The sequence below is a fragment of the Muntiacus reevesi genome, chromosome 1 (genome assembly GCF_963930625.1).
Source record: "Muntiacus reevesi chromosome 1, mMunRee1.1, whole genome shotgun sequence".
NCBI lineage: Eukaryota > Metazoa > Chordata > Mammalia > Artiodactyla > Cervidae > Muntiacus > Muntiacus reevesi.
In genome coordinates this window covers 119125763-119144017 of record NC_089249.1, presented here as the reverse complement: position 1 = coordinate 119144017, position 18255 = coordinate 119125763, and the positions used below count along the sequence as shown (strand labels likewise).

The following is an 18255-nucleotide window of genomic DNA, read 5'->3' as shown; positions in this document are numbered from 1 at the left end:
GCTGGATTTAGAAAAGGCAGAGGAACCAGAGATCAAATTGCCAACATTTGTTGGATCATCAAAAAAGCAAGAGAATTCCAGAAAAAATCTAATTTTGCTTTATTGTCTATGCCAAAGTCTTTGACTGTGTGGATCACAATAAACTGTGGAAAATTCTGAAAGAGATGGGAATACCAGACCACCTGACCTGCCTCCTGAGAAATGTGTACGCAGGTCAAGAAGCAATAGCTAAAACCGGACATGGAACAAACTGGTTCCAAATTGGAAAAGGAGTATGTCAAGGCTGTATATTGTCACTCTGTTTATTTAATTTATATGCAGAGTACATCATGCAAAATGCCAGGCTAGATGAAGCACAAGTTGGAATCAAGATTGCCGGGAGAAATATCAATAACCTCAGATACATAGATGATACCACCCTTATGGCAGAAAGTGAAGAAGAACTAAAGAGCCTCTTGATGAAAGTGAAAGAGGAGAGTGAAAAAGTTGGCTTAAAACTCAACATTCAGAAAACTAAGATCATGGCATCCGGTCCCATCACTTCATGGCAAAAAGATGGGGAAACAATGTGATACAGTGACAGACTATTTGTTTGGGCTTCAAAATCACTGCAGATGGTGACTGCAGCCATGAAATTAAAAGACACTTGCTCCTTGTAAGAAAAGCTATGACCAACCTAGATAGCATATTAAAAAGCAGAGACATTACTTTACCAACCTAGGTCTGCTTAGTCAAAGCTATAGTTTTCCAGTAGTCATGTATGGATGTGAGAGTTGGACTATTAAAGAAAGATGAGCGCCAAAGAATTGATGCTTTTGAACTGTGGTGTTGGAGAAGACTGCTGAGGTCCCTTGGATAGCAAGGAGATCCAACCAGTCTACCTTAAAGGAAATCAGTCCTGAGTATTCATTGGAAGGACTGATGTTGAAGCTGAAACTCTAATACTCTGGCCATCTGATGCAAAGAATCGACTTATTTGAAAAGATCCTGGTGCTGGGAAAGATTGAAGGTGGGAAGAGAAGAGGACGACAGGGCATGAGATGGTTGGACGGCATCACCGATGCGATGTACATGAGTTTGGGTATGCTCCGGGAGTTGGTGATGGAACAGGGAAGCCTGGTGTCTCTGTGGTCCATGAGGTCACAAAAAGTCAGACATGACTGAGCAATTGAACTGACTAGACATTCTAGTAAGAAAAAAAAAAAAAAACTGTCAAAAGGCAGGCTGTCTCAACTGCATTTATTGAATAAGTCATTATCTATACTAATTTGAAATGCTATCTCTATCTGATCATATACTAGAGTGCCAGATAGCCTCATGTCTATTTTCTATAATATCACTGTAGATTTCTACATCAATACCATAAAACTTCACTAAATTTCATAAATTTTAATGAGTACAGCCTTATTCCTCTTTTTTACCCCTGGTTTTTCCTGGTGCTTCTCCCATGTTTATTCTTCAGAATGAACTGAAGTCATTTTATGGATCCTTTCCTTCTCCAAAAAAAAAAAAAAGTTTCCAAAATAAGAAACAAACAGAATATCATTAGTGATTTCATTAGGACCATATCAGATTTAAAAATCATTCATTTAAGAAATAAATGTTATTTCTATAATATTGAGTCAGCTAATAACAAAGTCTTTTCCTCCCATTTGCTCGACTTTTTTAAGCCATTTAGTAGAATTTAAGTTTTCTTCATACAGATCTTTCCTATTCTTTCAACAGTTTTTGATTAGCACTGGGTGAGAATAAATATAAAGTTATATGCCATACAAACAGATGAGGCAGAGCATTTACCTCTGAAAAAGTCACTATTTAAAAGAAGTAGCTTGGGGTCTGCTCTAAACGTTGGCCAACTGATGCAAAGAGCCAATTCATTGGAAAAGACCCTGACACTAGGAAAGAGTGAAGGCAGGAGAACAGGGCGACAGAGGATGAGATGGTTGCATGGCATTACCGACTCAATGGACATGAGTCTGAACAAACTCCATGAGATACTAAAGGACAGCGAAAACTGCGTGCTGCAGTCCATGGCGTTGCAAATAGTTGGACATGATACAGTGGCTGAATAACAATGACTAAAATAATTAGGGGAGCCTTATACCATTTTCTTACCAAGCGCCTCTATTTTTAACAGAGAATGTCTGTTTTGTATTGGCTCAAGTTATTCTTAACATAAGCGTCTCTTAACTTTTCTTTGTTCATGAATGTTATACTATGACATTCCAGCAAATTCACCAGTCCTTTAAAATTTACAGCTATTAAATATACTTTTGACATCACAGGCTGGTTAGTGTTACATCACACTTCGACTATAAAATAGAAATTATGGTTCCTAGTCTTAGAAAAATTTATATATCACATAATTTTGCATATGATTTTGGAGATCTGAAGTCAGACTGGTCAAAAACTTCTACCATAAAGAATGCCTGGCTTAAAATGAACCTATGATTCTAAGGTATTAATGCACTGCTACTATATAGCTTGCTATTAGTCCTACAGAGGTAATTCAGGGCCAAGGTACATTAGTCACACTTCATGGTGCTGTGGGCGGAGGGCGGGGTAGGTATTTTTTTTTTAAACTCTCTTATTTTCAAATAATTTCAAACGTTACAGAAAAGTTACACAAATACCAGAAAGAATTCTTCACTCAGATTGCTCAAAAGTTACCATTGGAACATTCAATTTTAAATAACTTCAATTTGAGTTTCCGTGTATATTGTAGCTCAAGCTGCTTAAATAAGCAAAGGACCAATTTAATGCCTAGGGGCTAATTATAATAATCTTAGTACAGGACCAAAATCACACGGCAACAATTCCAAGCCCCAAATCTCTGAAGCTGAAAGATTTTCATAACACCTCCAGCAGCAAAAAACTAGCAGAGCTCATTTAAACTCATTATTTTCCCATTTTAATGTAAACATTTGGAGGTTTCACTGCAGAAATAGTATTGTTTGATTATAATGCTGCCCTAGACCTACTAGGAATGAATATAATATAGTAAATGTATTCCCAAAGACTTCAGTATGAAAATGCAGATCTTTTATTGCTGTACATTATCTACTAAGTGCTGGGTATTATTTTAATATTATTTCATTTATTCCCATCAACAATCTAGCAAATTCACTTTTGTCCAAGGACACCTAACATATACCAAGTGTAGAAACAATATTCAAATTCATGTTTATATCAGTCGAAACTTTGACCACTTCTTAAAGTTTAAAAAAGCATTATAAACAATTCTCTTAAAAACAGAATATCGGAGATATTGGAGGTAAAAATAATTCTTTGATAAGAGGTAGTATCCCCTTCTTCCTTCCTTGCAGCAAATAACATTATGATCATGGAAAGTTTTTACCATTTTCATACAAATGTCTGAGAAATCACAGGTATCACAAAGAATGCCTTATGTGTGTTACCAATATCCAGTGGGTAGAGGCCAGAGATGCTGCTAAACATCCTAAAATGCACACTCACAACAGGGAGCTCTGTGGTTCAATATGTTAGCAGCACCAAGATAAGAAATCATGACCTTAAATCACTGATGAAAATGCTGAAAAATGAACAAAGTATAAGGATACACTCAAAAGACTTCCAAACTATTAACCAACTGAGCAGACTATGGCTATTGACTAACTAATAAGTATAGCTATCAACTAAATGGGAGCTGACCTTCATGCTTTATTATTCAAGGAACATCCAAATACAGACATTTTAAATTCAGTTTGTGGCATGATTATTTTCCATTTAGAAATAATAATGGGCAATTTAACAAAGAACAAATGGAAAAATTCTGTCCCACAGATCTGAATTATTTATTTTACCAAAACAGTTCTAAGATCATCTTACTACCACAGACTGGATTAAGTCAAACTTCACATTTGAAATTTAAAATGTGAATTTTAAAATTTGAAACATGTGGGCAAATACTCCATATCTAAGTAGCAATTAAGTAAAAGCAAATTAAAACAATTTCCAAAAAAAATCCCAACAATTTCCATCTTCCAAAATAGCAACAAATATTAAAAAAGAGACAACTCAATGCTAGTGAAATGTTTAAACAGGATTTCTAAGTTACTATAAATGGAAATGAAAACTGGCTTATCCCTAGTTTATTACTAGCTCTACTTTATAAACGAGGAACTGAAGCACAAGGAAGTTAGGTGGCTTAGCTTAGTATCACATGGCTAGAAGAGGCAAGTCAGAAATTCGACTTGGCAGCCTAGCTCCAGTTTGTGTTCTTAACCACTCCACTTTACTACCTTTATGTTTTATAGAACCTTTCTCTTTTTTTTTTTTTAGCAATTCTTTAAAATGCATCAAAAATGACTAGAAGGCAAAATTAAGCATGAAAAGACAGGAAAAAACATTTACAATGCATGCAACTGATCAAGATGAGATAAAAACATGTGTATCTGAATGAAAAAGTTGAAGAATTCAACCTCTAATCAGATAGGCAAAGAAGTTTAATAATATTCAATTAAAGCACAGTATAACTAAATAGGTACTCATACATTCTTGTAAAAGCTACAAAGTGGTACTTTTTTTGAGAGGACAATTTGGAGTTTCTCTCAACAGTTTAAATGCATGTAATCTGTGACCCAGTAATGCCACTTATCAAGAATGGATCTACAGAAAAGTCATATAGCATGCAAAACAATTTGTTCAAGGATGCTTACAACAACATTATTTGTAATAACAAAAAACCAGCAATTAATTAAATAAATAAATTAAATAAATAAATTAGGATACAGTAGTCATAGTTGAAATATACTACTTAAAACGAGGCAGACTAGCATTAACGAGCATGAAGTTAATAATATATTGCTAAGTAGGAAAAAGCTAGCTGTAGAAAAAACGTGTACCTTTCTTTATTTATAAATAATGCTTAACTTGAGGAGAGCCAAGCATATTTTTATACTTTTATGTAAGTATTTAATATTACATTTTATTTTATTTATTGAAAAAAGACACAAACATGATGAGAAGGAAACTTGAAATATTATCATTTGCTGTCTCTACATAGTGGAATTACAGTTGCTATTTTTCCTTTAAACTCTTCATGCTGAGGGTTTATTACTTTTACAATTGCTACTATGTGCTGATTTCTTCCTACCTTCAGGTTAGTGTCTAGGTAAGTTAACACACTAAGGTCCCGACTACACAGTAGCTATCATTAACTCCATTTTACAGAGGTGAAAACAGCTGAAAAACTAATTAAAGTCTGTTGCGTTCTATGCTGCTAATCTCTTCATGGCAAGACACTAAAAATATAAAAACAGCAAGCCCAAATCATGGTAAATTCATGAGTAAAAGGCATAATGCAAAAAGAGTCTGATTTGCTACTTCACAGATGAGGTATTCCAAAATAACAGCATAAATTTGTAATCTAAACCCAGAAAATACACTGAATATAGTAGTCTTGGAAAAAACTTCCCATAAACATTTATGTATCTAAAGACCTCAAAGTTTTACATTTGAGGCTCTGAATGTTTTCTTTCATAAAAGAGGAATATATTTTATATTTCAAAGGCACAAACTAGTTAAATTTCAAACAAATTATGTCAATTTCTAAGTCAGTTTCAAAACACACAAAAGAATTCTCATATTTGATAAATGCAAAGTGAAGTGAAGTCGCTTAGTTGTATCTGACTCTTTGCGACCCCATGGACTGTAGCCTGCCAGGCTCCCCCATCCATGGGATTTTCCAGGCAAGAATACTGGAGTGGGTTGCTATTTACTTCTTCAGGGGATCTTCCCGACCCAGGGATCGAACCTGGTCTCCTGCACTGCAGGCAGACTACCATCTGAGCCACCAGGGAAGTCTGATAAATGCAAAATATTACTGTAATCTTAGAAACCAACCAAAAAAAGAGAAAACCACTTTTATAACTATCTGTTTTGAAATATATAAGTGGATAACACCATTCTCTAAAAATATAACATCTGTTGAAAAGGTGGAAGAGTTTTAGAATAATGATAATTCTGATGGTTCCGTTTTTTTAATTTAAGTAGTAAAATTTTTTTTTTTATTAGTTGGAGGCTAATTACTTCACAACATTTCAGTGGGTTTTGTCATACATTGATATGAATCAGCCATAGAGTTACATGTGTTCCCTATCCCGTAATTTAAGTAGTAAAATTTTAAGGTAACTGTAGAGTTACCTGGTTTAACCCCCACCATTATACAGATAGAGCCCAGAGAAAGGAAGTAATTTGCTCAAAGCCTTGCAGTTACTAAGAGGCTAAAGAGGGAGGGACTCACTCAGGCTTTTTGACTCTAAAACCAGAATCTTGACTTTGTAAAGGTATTATCTAATAATTTAATGGGCTATTTACAGTACTTTGGGATCCTGTTCTCCTCTGTATGAATGGGGCCTTTTTGATCTAGCAATTTCAGAGAGCAAGAAACTAATCTCTAATGTATTATCTCTATTCAGATTTTCTATAGAGTAAATGTTTTCCAAGTTTCCCTTCTTCTCCATCACTGATTTTCAAATGAATTACTATTTGGAATTCCAAAGTAGAAAGGAGTATAAAAGTCAAGCTCCTCTGGTTAAAAATATGCAGAAATTCTCCTTGGACTTCGTTTTGTCCTTGAAGCTTCTGAAATACTTTCATGGTATTTTAGGTTTCAGAAAGAAAGATACACACATATACACACTACTTTCTCTCTCTCCATCTCTCTCTCTCAAACACACAGGGAGCAAACCCAAAATGTTAAAGTCACACATGACATAAAACTAGCATAACTTCCTAAATGCTTATGTCCAGTTTCTGCAGTCATCTTGTCCTGTACCAATCAATGACAAACATCTCATAGACTTTGAGGAGCAATGTTCCAAGCAAACCAAACCTTAAAAGATGCTCGTCGTCAAATTAGAACATCTAATATACTAAAAAAGGAGTAAGAAACTTACTTCTTATCAAAAAATGTTGAATTTTCTTTCCTTTTTGTGAATCCATTGGGTAGAAGTTTTAAATTAATACCTTGCTTTCGAGCACGATTTTTCATAAAGTACATCTAACAAACAAAAACAAATAGACAAATTAATTCTCAAATAAATTAAAAAAGCACATAAAACAATGTTTAAAACATAAGTTAAGCTTTATCGAATACTTATGCTTCACAAACTACACTAAACAGCAATATCTCATTTAATCCTCACAATACTATGAAGCAGGTACTATTATTACTCTCATTTCCGCTATGTCAGAGATATAAAGTCTACATTTAGATCCAAGTCTGTCTAACTTCAGTCTGTGCTTTTAACCATACATCCTATAAGCCAAAAGAAGAATTTCATGGGGATTTAAAAAAAATACAGGTTTTAGCAATCACAGGGATTACCTATATAGTTTTTTTTTCCTTCTTTTTTATTGATGGTTTCATACCATAGTTAGCTATATATATGCTTCTATTACTAGGCAGGTAGCTCATTCAGGGAAGGAACTACGGCGCTGCCTAGTACAGGCTTAACTTAAAAGTAGCCACTGATATAGGATGTACAAAATGAGGTATGAGAATTCTAGCTCTGACATGTATTATTCCACTGACCACAAAGGTAGGTTGAGCTGAATTAGTCAACTCCAGAGAGTACTGAAGGAAGTAATATCATCAAGGAAGAAGAAAAATCACTCAAAGAAGTGGCAAAATATAAATGCAACTTCTTAAGTGAGTGGCATCTAGACTTTGCAATGTACAAAGTTAGACAGTCAAGTCATAAATCAAGGGGAAGAGAGGATCAGTAAGAAAATGACTTAAGAAATTACATGCAATTTCACAGTGCGTGGAACTTTGGTTTCAGTAATGATGGTGATTATAAGGACCCAACTCTCCTACTGAAAACATCTAAGAATGCTATATATATTTGTGTGTGTGTATATATGTGTGTGTAAATATTTTTAAAGATCACCTTAAAAGCATTGGAGAGCGGACAGAAACGGGAAACAATAGGCCAATATTTAATGAAAAGTGAAACTCAGAGAAGTAAGCAAAAAGCACTGAAGCCACTTTTGCTAAATATGGCAAATACAGGCTTCCCCTTTCTAGAGCCTCCTCAGCGACAGTCAAGATTCAGTAATGTTTGTGGGAACTCCTCTCAAATGAAATGAAACTGAGTCACAGAATAATACACCCTCAGGATAAGGGTCACCAGAGCATGCCAGGAATTTTTTATTAGTCTGACTGGAACAGGGGGAAAAAGAAAAATCCATTAGAAGTCGTCTAGCCTGGCCATGGCAGTCCATGCTCAGACTTGAAATGATTTGCCTTGCTTTGGGATTAATGTAATCTTAAGCCTTCAACCTAGTTTAAGGTAGTCTAGATCTGCAATGTTCTAGGTACAGGGTAGAATAAAAGAAGGCCTATTTATTTATTCCAGCCTTCAAGTAATTTTCATAAGTAATTTTTAAAGGGAAAAATAAAAGGAGTACTCTACAAAAAATAAACAAGCATAACCAACATAAGAAAAAAAGGGGGTCTTCCCTGGTGGTCTAGTGATTAAGAATTTGCCTCCCAATGCAGGTTTGATCCCCGGTTAGGGAACTAAGATCCTATATGCCAAGGGGCAACTAAGCCCAAGTGCCACAGGTGCTGAGTTGTGTGCTGCCACCACTAAAGTTGATGCTCTGTAGAGTCTGAGCTCTGCAACAACAGAAGCCACCACAATGATAAAAAATAAAGAAGAAAGTAAGCCTCAGCACAAAGGAACCAAAACAGGAAGAGATTCAGTTAAGAGCTACAGATGTCAGAATGGAGAAAAACTAGAACTCAACTATACGGTACTTTGAAAAGACACACACAGAATATAAGGATACAGAAAGGCCTAAAGTAAAAGTCAGGGACAAAATACACCAAAGAGTGAAATAGTTTAGTAACAGACAAATACACAGAAAGCCAGAGACAAAAACGACCCAGATAATCATGATGGGGTGATCACTCACCTAGAGCCAGACATCCTAGAATGTGAAGTCAAGTGGGCCTTAGAAAGTACCACTATGAACAAAGCTAGTGGAGATGATGGAATTCCAGTTGAGCTATTTCAAATTATGAAAGATGATGCTGTGAAAGTGCTGCACTCAATATGCCAGCAAATTGGGAAAACTCAGCAGTGGCCACAGGACTGGAAAAGGTCAGTTGTCATTCCAATCCCAAAGTAAGGCAATGCCAAAGAATGCTCAAACTACCACACAACTGCACTCATCTCACACACTAGAAAAGTAATGCTCAAAATTCTCCAAGCCAGACTTCAGCAATACGTCAACTATGAACTTCCAGATGTTCAAGCTGATTTTAGAAAAGGCACAGGAACCAGAGATCAAATTGCCAACATCCGCTGGATCATCAAAAAAGCAACAGAATTCCAGAAAAACATCTATTTTTGCTTTATTGTCTATGCCAAAGCCTTTGACTGTGTGGATCACAAGAAACTGTGGAAAATTCTGAAAGAGATGGGAACACCAGACCACCTGACCTGCCTCCTGAGAAACCTGTATGCAGGTCAGGAAGCAACAGTTAGAATTGGACATGGAACAACAGACTGGTTCCAAATAGGAAAAGGAGTACGTCAAGGCTGTGTATTGTCACCCTGCTTATTTAACTTCTATGCAGAGTACATTATGAGAAATGCTGGGCTGGAAGAAGCACAAGCTGGAATCAAGATTGCCGGGAGAAATATCAATAACCTCAGATACACAGATGCCACCACCCTTATGGCAGAAAGTGAAGAGGAACTAAAGAGCTGGTTGATTAAAGTGAAAAAGGAGAGTGAAAAAGTTGGTTTAAAGCTCAACATTCAGAAAACCAAGATCATGGCATCTGGTCCCATCACTTCATGGCAAGTAGATGGGGAAACAGTGGAAACAGTGTCAGACTTTATTTTTGGGGGCTCCAAAATCACTGCAGATGGTGACTGTAGCCATGAAATTAAAAGATGCTTACTCCTTGGAAGGAAAGTTATGACCAACCTAGATAGCATATTAAAAAGCAGAGATATTACTTTGTCGACAAAAGTCCATCTAGTCAAAGCTATGGTTTTTCCAGTGGTCATGTATGGATGTGAGAGCTGGAGTGTAAAGAAAGCTGAGTGCCGAAGAATTGATGCTTTTGAACTGTGGTGTTGGAGAAGACTCTTGAGAGTCCCTTGGACTGCAAGGAGATTCAACCCGTCCATCCTAAAGGAGATCAGTCCTGGGTGTTCACTGGAAGGACTGATGCTGAAGCTGAAACTCCAATACTTTAGCCACCTCATGAGAACAGTTTACTCATGGGAAAAGACCCTGATGCTGGGAGGAACTGGGGGCAGAAGGAGAAGGGGACGACAGAGGATGAGATGGCTAGATGGCATCACCGACTCGATGGACATGAGTTTGGGTGAACTCTGGGAGTTGGTGGACAGGGAGGCCTGGCGTGCTGCGATTCACGGTGTCACAAAGAGTCAGACACGACTTAGCGACTGAACTGAACTGAGAGACAAAAAGGGTTACAACATAGGGCCAAAGGTTAAATACACCAATAATTTCCTGAAGTATGCATCTAATAATGTACCCTTAAAACATATGAAGCAAAGCTAACTGAACCACAAGGAGAAACACACAAATTCTTCTGATTTTATCTATTGGGAAGTATTAACATATGTCTCTCAGTAACTGATAGAAGAAAGAAAGAAACAAACAAAAAATCAGTAATGTTATAATTTGAAGATGTATTTAACAAACCTGACCTAAAAGGATTATGTTTAGAACAAGATATTTAGCAATTGCAGAATACTTCTCCCGCTCCCCGAAGAAAACAGCAAACATTATAAAATTTGACTATATGCTGGGACATAAACACGTCTTAATGTATTTTTTAAAAAATGAACTCAGAAAAATATATGTTCTTTGACCATAATGCAATTAAGCTAAAGATGAAAAGGATACAACAGAAGTCAAGAGGACACAGTAACTAAATAGAAAAGGAATCTGTAATAGCAACTGATCTAGAAAAAAAGACACAAGTAAGCAACATCACAAATGATAATACTACAATTCCTACAGATACATTAAAGAAAATGTTATGAAGAACTTTATGCCAATATATTGGAAGATTTAGGTAAAACGAACAAATTCTTAAGAAAATGTAGTCTTAAGACAGAATAATGACATGAGACAGAGAAAACCTGAACAGTCCAATTAACAGTAAAGAATAAACTTCTGTAGCCCATTAAAAAATTATACCAAACTCCCAAGGAGGAAATAATCCCAATGTTAATGTATTTAAGAACAAAATGGGAACATCATCAAATAATTTTATGAAACTGGAATCACATCAATAGAGAAACTTAAGAATACCAAAAAGGAAAATTAGAAGTTATCTCACTCATGAACAGAAATGCAAAATGAATGAAAGGATAATGTGTACACATATATAACACAACTGAATTCTGCAAAGTATAAAAAGCATGATATGACAATAATACACCATGCAAGTTTAGCTTAAAATAGAAAATCAGCTAAAAGATTATTATTCATATTCTTATTAGAATATTATATATTAAAAGAATAATAAGATATAGAAAAAACATTTGATAAAATATAACCACCATTCATGTTAACATGTATTAGCAAACTGGGAACAGAACTTCTTTAATCTAGATATTAAACTATACCCGCAAAAAACTGAAAAGTAAACATGGTGAAATCTTAAAACTTTTCCCTCTGTGATCAGGGTTATAAAACAAAGATATAGAAAAGAGCTAACATACGAGGCCTGAAACTTATCCTTTAGAAAGTTCTATTGGCAAGGTTTGCTCTTGGCTGGTGTCTGGCAATTTGGCTGACTAGTAAATGGACCCTACACTAACAAAAAATTTCTCCTAAAATGGTAGGAAAGGTTCTGCTTCATTATGCTGAAATTGTACAAAAATGTGGTTTTTATCTGCTTTCCTTCTGGGTGTATGGGACTTGGCAACTGCTAGGCTAAGGGTGCTTCCGCAACCAGTCCCCATAAAAACTTTGGGTACTGAGTCTCTAATGACTTTCCCTGGTAGACAATAAACTTTAAACATTAGTTATCACAACCCGTTGCCTAAGGAAATTAACGGTGTATTGTATGACTCCAATAGGAGAGGAATTTGGGAAGCTTGTGGCTGGATTCCTACAAGCTTGGCCCCATACACATTTTCCTTCTGCAAAGTTTGCTCTGTATCCTTTCACTGTAATAAACTTTAGCCATGAATTCAATTGCATGTTGCATCCTGTGAACCCTTCAAGCAAATCATCAAACTCAGGAGTGGACTTTAAATATCTACCATCATCACCACTATTTTACATTATTGGAAGTTCTTGCTATTCTAATAAGGTAAGAAAAAGGATAAAAGAATAGATAAGGTATTGGAATAGATTTTAATATGGCTACTACCATAAAATGGACAACAACAAAAACTTTCATTCCTGAATACCAGCAAAGAGATAATAAAAAATTTTTAAAGAAAATACTATTTAAAATACTATGAAAAAATAAAGTACTCAAGAATAAGTCTAACAAAAAATGTGCAAAACCTTCACTGAGGAAATTACAGAGTTGTTAAAGACCCAAACAAATGCAGAGATACAACAATCAAGGATTTAAGTATTCAATGCCATAAAATCCAATCACCCAAGTAACTCTACAAAATAAAAGCAAATTCAATCAAAACACCCAAGTGGGGAAGGTAGGACTATAAATCAGTTGGCTGATTTTTCACATTTGTATAAAGTTACAAAGAACCACATCTGTATTTCAGACAATACTCTAGAAAATATTCTAGAAAAATGGCTGTGGTCTAATCTAAACAATGAACAAAGAGAGAAGATTTACTTCTTCTGTGAGTTCAGGAAAGACTACAATAGTTGCGTGAGACAAGAGGTCTAACAGAATAGAACAGACAGGCCAGAAACAAACAGGCCAAGCATATGTGGATGTCTGATATATAACAAAGATGGTCCTGCAAAGCAGTAGAGAAAGGACAAACTTCTCAATAACTGGTGCTAGAAAAAGTAGATTATGCGTTAGGGAAATTAAATAGGACCTCTACTTCACATGATAGACAGAAATCAGTTCCATATTTACAGACATAAATGGGAGATGTGACACTACAAAGCTTTCAGAAAATCATTACAGGAGAATAGCTTCATAACCTCAAGGAAGGGAAGGATTTCTTTAAAAACACATAAAACTATTAACTATAAAGGAATCACAAGACAATTTCTACTACATTAAAATTAAAAAAAGCTGTTTACTGTAAGACATGAAAAAGAGTACAAACACAAGCCACAGAATGAAAGGATTTATAACATACACAATCAACATCAGCATCTAAAAATACAAAGAAAACCAGTAGGAAAAAGCAACAGACCAGTGACAAGATGAACACAGACTTAACATACATACACCACAAAGGGGAATACCCAAAGGCCAATAAAACATTTGAAAGGTGCTCAATCTCATTAAGAGGCTTCCTTGATAGCTCCATTGGTAAAGAATCCGCACGCAATGCAGGAGATCCCGGTTCAATTCCTGGGTCGGGAAGATCCACTGGAGAAGGGATAGGCTACCCACTACAGTATTCTTGGGCTTCTTTTGTGGCTCAGCTGGTAAAGAATCTGCCTGCAATGCAGGAGACCTGGGTTCTATCCCTGGGTTGGGATGATCCCCTGGAGAAGGGTAAGGCTACCCACTCCAGTATTCTGGTCTAGAGAATTCCATGGACTGTATAGTCCATGGGGTTGCAAAGAGTTGGACACAACTGAGCAACTTTTATTGTCACTTTCAATCTCATTAAGAACTGGACAACTGTAGATTAAAAATCATAATAAAGTAATAAAGCCATCAAACTGACAAAAGCTTAAAAACTATGACCAAGTCAAGTATCTGGAGCGGATGTGACAACAGGTATACTTAAATACTGTGAGAATAAACTGGCATCACCACTTTGGAAAATATTTTGGTAACAAACAGCCAAATTTAAGACATGCATACTCCACAACAAAGCAATTTCACTCCTAGGTATGAACTCCAGAAAAACATATGCATAAGCAAATCAAAATCCTAAACAAGAGTGTTCACTATAGCATTGTTCATAAAATTTATTATAGAAAACCCAAAAATAAGAATGGTTCAGAGATGGGCATAACATGGCGGCAGGAATTCTTGAGTAGCTGGTTATGTTCTAATTCTAGATCTAGGTGGTAGCTACATGGATGCTCACTCCATAATTACTATTAAATGGTATATTTCTGTTTTATGCTTTTTTATATGCATGCCAAATTTCATAAAAAGAAGATATTTAAAAAGCAATTTATCCTTTAAGTATATAATTTAATTATGTCTAATTAAGCTTGAGGAAAAAAAACTTGATATATGGTAATTTTTCTTTCAGACATGTTTAATGTCATGTCTGTACCAATAATACCAATAAAATAAACTGTTTAAAGAGTATTAAAATTCTGCAACTCCCATACCAGTATGGTCTCTGAAAAACAAAGATAATTCCATGATGTGATTAAATAATATTAAAGAATTTTTAGAAAAATAGCAGTTGGAAAATATTTCCAATATGTAAGCTTTTAATTTTGCACAGTGCTTAAGGAATGAAAAAGAAATTAAAGAGTATAACAAGTTTATTAAAATAGCAAGTCCTATTAGCCCTTCTTTCAAAATTCAAATCTAATCACTTCCCCTGTATAGCATAGGGAACTCAGTGCTCTGTGGTGATCTAAATGGAAGGCAATCCCAGGAAGAAGGGATACACATTTATACATGTTGCTCATTCACTCTGCTGTACAACAGAAACTAATACAACATTGTAAAGCAACTATACTCCAATTAAAAAAAACAGATCTACTCACTCCCCAATGATTCTAACAGCATCATCTGTGACCAGAACCACAACAACAGCTTTGTAACTGATCTCCCAGCTTCCAGTCTTCCACTCTTGCCTATTCAAGTCCACTTTCCAGAGAGCCTCAAGAGCGATCTTTCAAAAAGCAAACATGCTCAATTGCCTCCCATGGCCTCCATTTTTATTTTGAATACATTAGGAGACTTCATCAGTTTCTTTAACCTTACTGTTCAACATGCTCCTCACTCAACTATGCTACAGTCACTGGGCTCCTCTTAAGCCCTCAAACCCACTAACTCTGATCCTGATTCATTCTATACTTCTGCTTTTGTCTCTGTAAAATCTTCCTTCAAACAATCACATGACTGCCTCTTTCTCATCATTCACATCACTGCTTGATGTCAACTCTCAGAGAAGATTCTTCTGACTACTCTCAGAACTCCCTTCCCCCACAAACACTGTTTTAATTTTCTTTAACCTCCTGTTGTCTTCTTTATCTTTCGCATGCACTTAACTCTATCTGAAATTACATTTGTTCCTGTACTCAGCCTCTGTCTCTCCCGCTACAAGTTCCATGAGGGGAAGGACTTTGTTTTGGTCACTGCTGTATCCCTAGTAACTGGAATAGCCCTGGATCACAGCAGCCACTTAATACATTATTTGTTGAGTGCAAAAAGAAAAAAAAGAATCTATTTGATTAGAAGAAATTCTAACTGGAAAGGAATAGAAGAAACACTTACATGTTTATTGCTGATTGGTCTTTTCAAGAAAGCATCTCTAGAAATATGGTCTGCTGTTCTTGCCACATCTTCCAAAAATCGATAATCTACAAATTTCAAAAAAACAGAAAAATAAATAAATGATATATGCCTATGGCCAGGAAGCATCAATCTGCTATACATAAGACGGCTTACCACTTAGGAGATTCATTTCAGTAAACTGTTGTATTGAAACATAGGCAGTTTTATCTCGAACTCCGTTACATGTTAGTTCTGTTTTGTGTTTCTTTACACAGGGCAAACTGAAGCAAACAAGAGAAGGAACTTTTATGCTTTGAGGTAAAAAGGGTACAGGTAGAGATAATAAGGTAGAAAATTACATATATACCTGCAGGAATACCGCAAACAACGTGGACATCTGTACTTTGCTTCTTCTGTACCACAAGTTTCACATCTACAAAAGCCCACAAGAAATTTAATAAATTATCAAATATTAATTCTATATATTTATTTATAAGCTTTGAATCCATCACAATTTACAGACATGCAGTCACAGTGAATAAAGTAGATGCAATTAACACTATGGATAGCTGTCAAACATCATTAGAAAATTCTCCTCTAGGAAACCATCTCTAAATGACACTACATTTACAATGTTGTTTAATGATAGGTAATTCAAGAAAACATGTATTAAATTTAAAAAATTATCTCACTGTGACTTCCTTTTCTATATAATCAGACAATGAGATCACTTATTGATACTTTAACTTGTAATTCCTGACACTGTTAACAACTGTGTGTGTGCATATACCCAGAAGTCCAATCCATGAGCTGTTTATATATCTTAAAGGCAGATACATTCAGAAAAACAAAACCCAGGCAAATTTAGAGATCAGCGGTTGCATCTTTCTTCCTCAGTTCCCCATATAACTGAGAATGGGCATCAAAACACTCTAGAAATACTACTACCCATCATCTGTCTTCAACTGATCTTTCACATGAGTGACAATCAATGTACAACGACAATCAAACTACAAAGGGACAAGCAAACTACATATTGATTCACTGTACTGGAGACAGAAATAGTCCCAAGAATCTTACTACTCTTATTTCCTTTGCTTCCACAAGATCACACTATAAAGAAATTAAATCAAAAGCAATAAATGTTCATAGTACCCATAGAGAAACTAGCCAATTGAGTGAGTTCAAATGCATTTTGCCTAATTTTAACTTACTCCACTTTGTTCTTGTTGGCTTTATTAGACTGTTCCTCACACCTATCGGCTCTCAAAAGAATATTGAGCAGAGGGCATACAAAGTTAAGCCAGATTCTGGTCCAAGGGTTTTCCGGTCCAAAGAATTTTCAGTTCCTAACTCGGTCACTGGACACTAGTACCAATCTCTCATATTTCCACAGAGTTTGTTATCTGACAAAACCCTTCTTTCCTAATCGCCCCTCCCCCCACCACTCAGACTCCCGGCCCAAACTCGCGCTTATTTTTCATTATTCCACACCTTACTGATCGTGTAGTTTCTTTCAACCTAGACAACAAAGGACCTTCACAGCGCTGCCCTACCTTGACATGGCCAGTTTCCGCTTGGAGCCCACTGAGGGATTTATCTGAGGCTCCTCTTTCACCTTTGTATCATCCATCATTTCTTCTTTGGGGAAATACTTCTCTTCTTTTACATACACTTCATCCATTATTTCCTCTTTTTTAATATTCTGATCAAGAGACACTTCCTCACGTTTCATCTCCAAGCTATCTTTCTTCTCTTCCTTCACTTCTAGCCAGTCCATCACTTCTTCCTTCACCTTCACTTTCTCTTCCTTTATCTCTGTTTCTTCCACCTTTTCTTCTTTTACCATCAAACTATTATCCATCTCCTGCTTCACCTCCAATGTGCCTGGTTTTTCTTCTTTCACCTCAGGTTCGTCCTGCTCCTGCTTTACCCACTGGCCATTCAGCGTACCTTCTACCATTTCTGACCAGTCCATTACTTCTTGCTTCACAACCGTTAGGTCCATTTGCATCTCTGCTCTTCGTCTACTTTCTTCTTCCCCTGCCCCTGTCTTCTCCATTCTGGTCAGACCATTCTCCGCCTCTCCATCGCCGGACTCCTCCGTCTTTACTGTACCCCTGACTGTCTCTTGATCTGACTCTTGACTTAGCCGCGCCCCCTCAGCTTCACTCTGGAGACCTCCTCCCGACATCTCTTGGCTTTCAGCAGCAAAATCCATCACCTCAAGATCCTTGACCTCCGTTGCCACTCCGTCCTTCAACGTGTTTGGTTCACGCCAAGAGGGCTGAGTTACCTGCAAAAATACGGAGAGCGGCCCACGTGCATATGAGAGAACTAGCAAGCAGTGAACGCCGACCCGGCGCGCCTGTCCGAACAGTCGTAAAGCAACGCTTCCGCGCCGTGCCCTTTCACGACTCATGGAGCTCTTTACGGCTCTGAGGCAGTCCCGCACAGATCTTCCCGGGATCCGCCTGAGACCACGCCCACTTCGATCCCGCCTCCGGGGCGGGGTTTCGCCAAACCCTTCCCTTGGAGAGGCGGTGCGTTCTGCACCCGGCTACACGCCTCGGCTTTAAGAGACCAGAGGCGCTCAGGATAGGGCGGAGGAGGGAAATCCTCGCTGCATTCAAAGGGGAAGACCTACTCTA

At 36.7% G+C, this 18255-nt stretch overlaps 1 protein-coding gene across 1 annotated transcript in view; it reads right to left on the bottom strand.

The window, feature by feature from the left end:
• Positions 1-18002, bottom strand: part of ZNHIT6 (zinc finger HIT-type containing 6) — a 59398-nt gene extending 41396 nt beyond the window's left edge. Inside the window, exons 1-5 of the mRNA XM_065928005.1 lie at positions 17161-18002; positions 15972-16037; positions 15779-15885; positions 15605-15690; positions 6921-7024 (exon numbers count right to left, since the gene is read on the bottom strand). Of these exons, the coding sequence (XP_065784077.1) occupies positions 6921-7024; positions 15605-15690; positions 15779-15885; positions 15972-16037; positions 17161-17825 (1028 nt within the window). The 5' untranslated portion in view covers positions 17826-18002. The remainder of the gene's footprint in view (positions 1-6920; positions 7025-15604; positions 15691-15778; positions 15886-15971; positions 16038-17160) is intronic.
• Between the last annotated feature and the right edge of the window lie 253 nt (positions 18003-18255).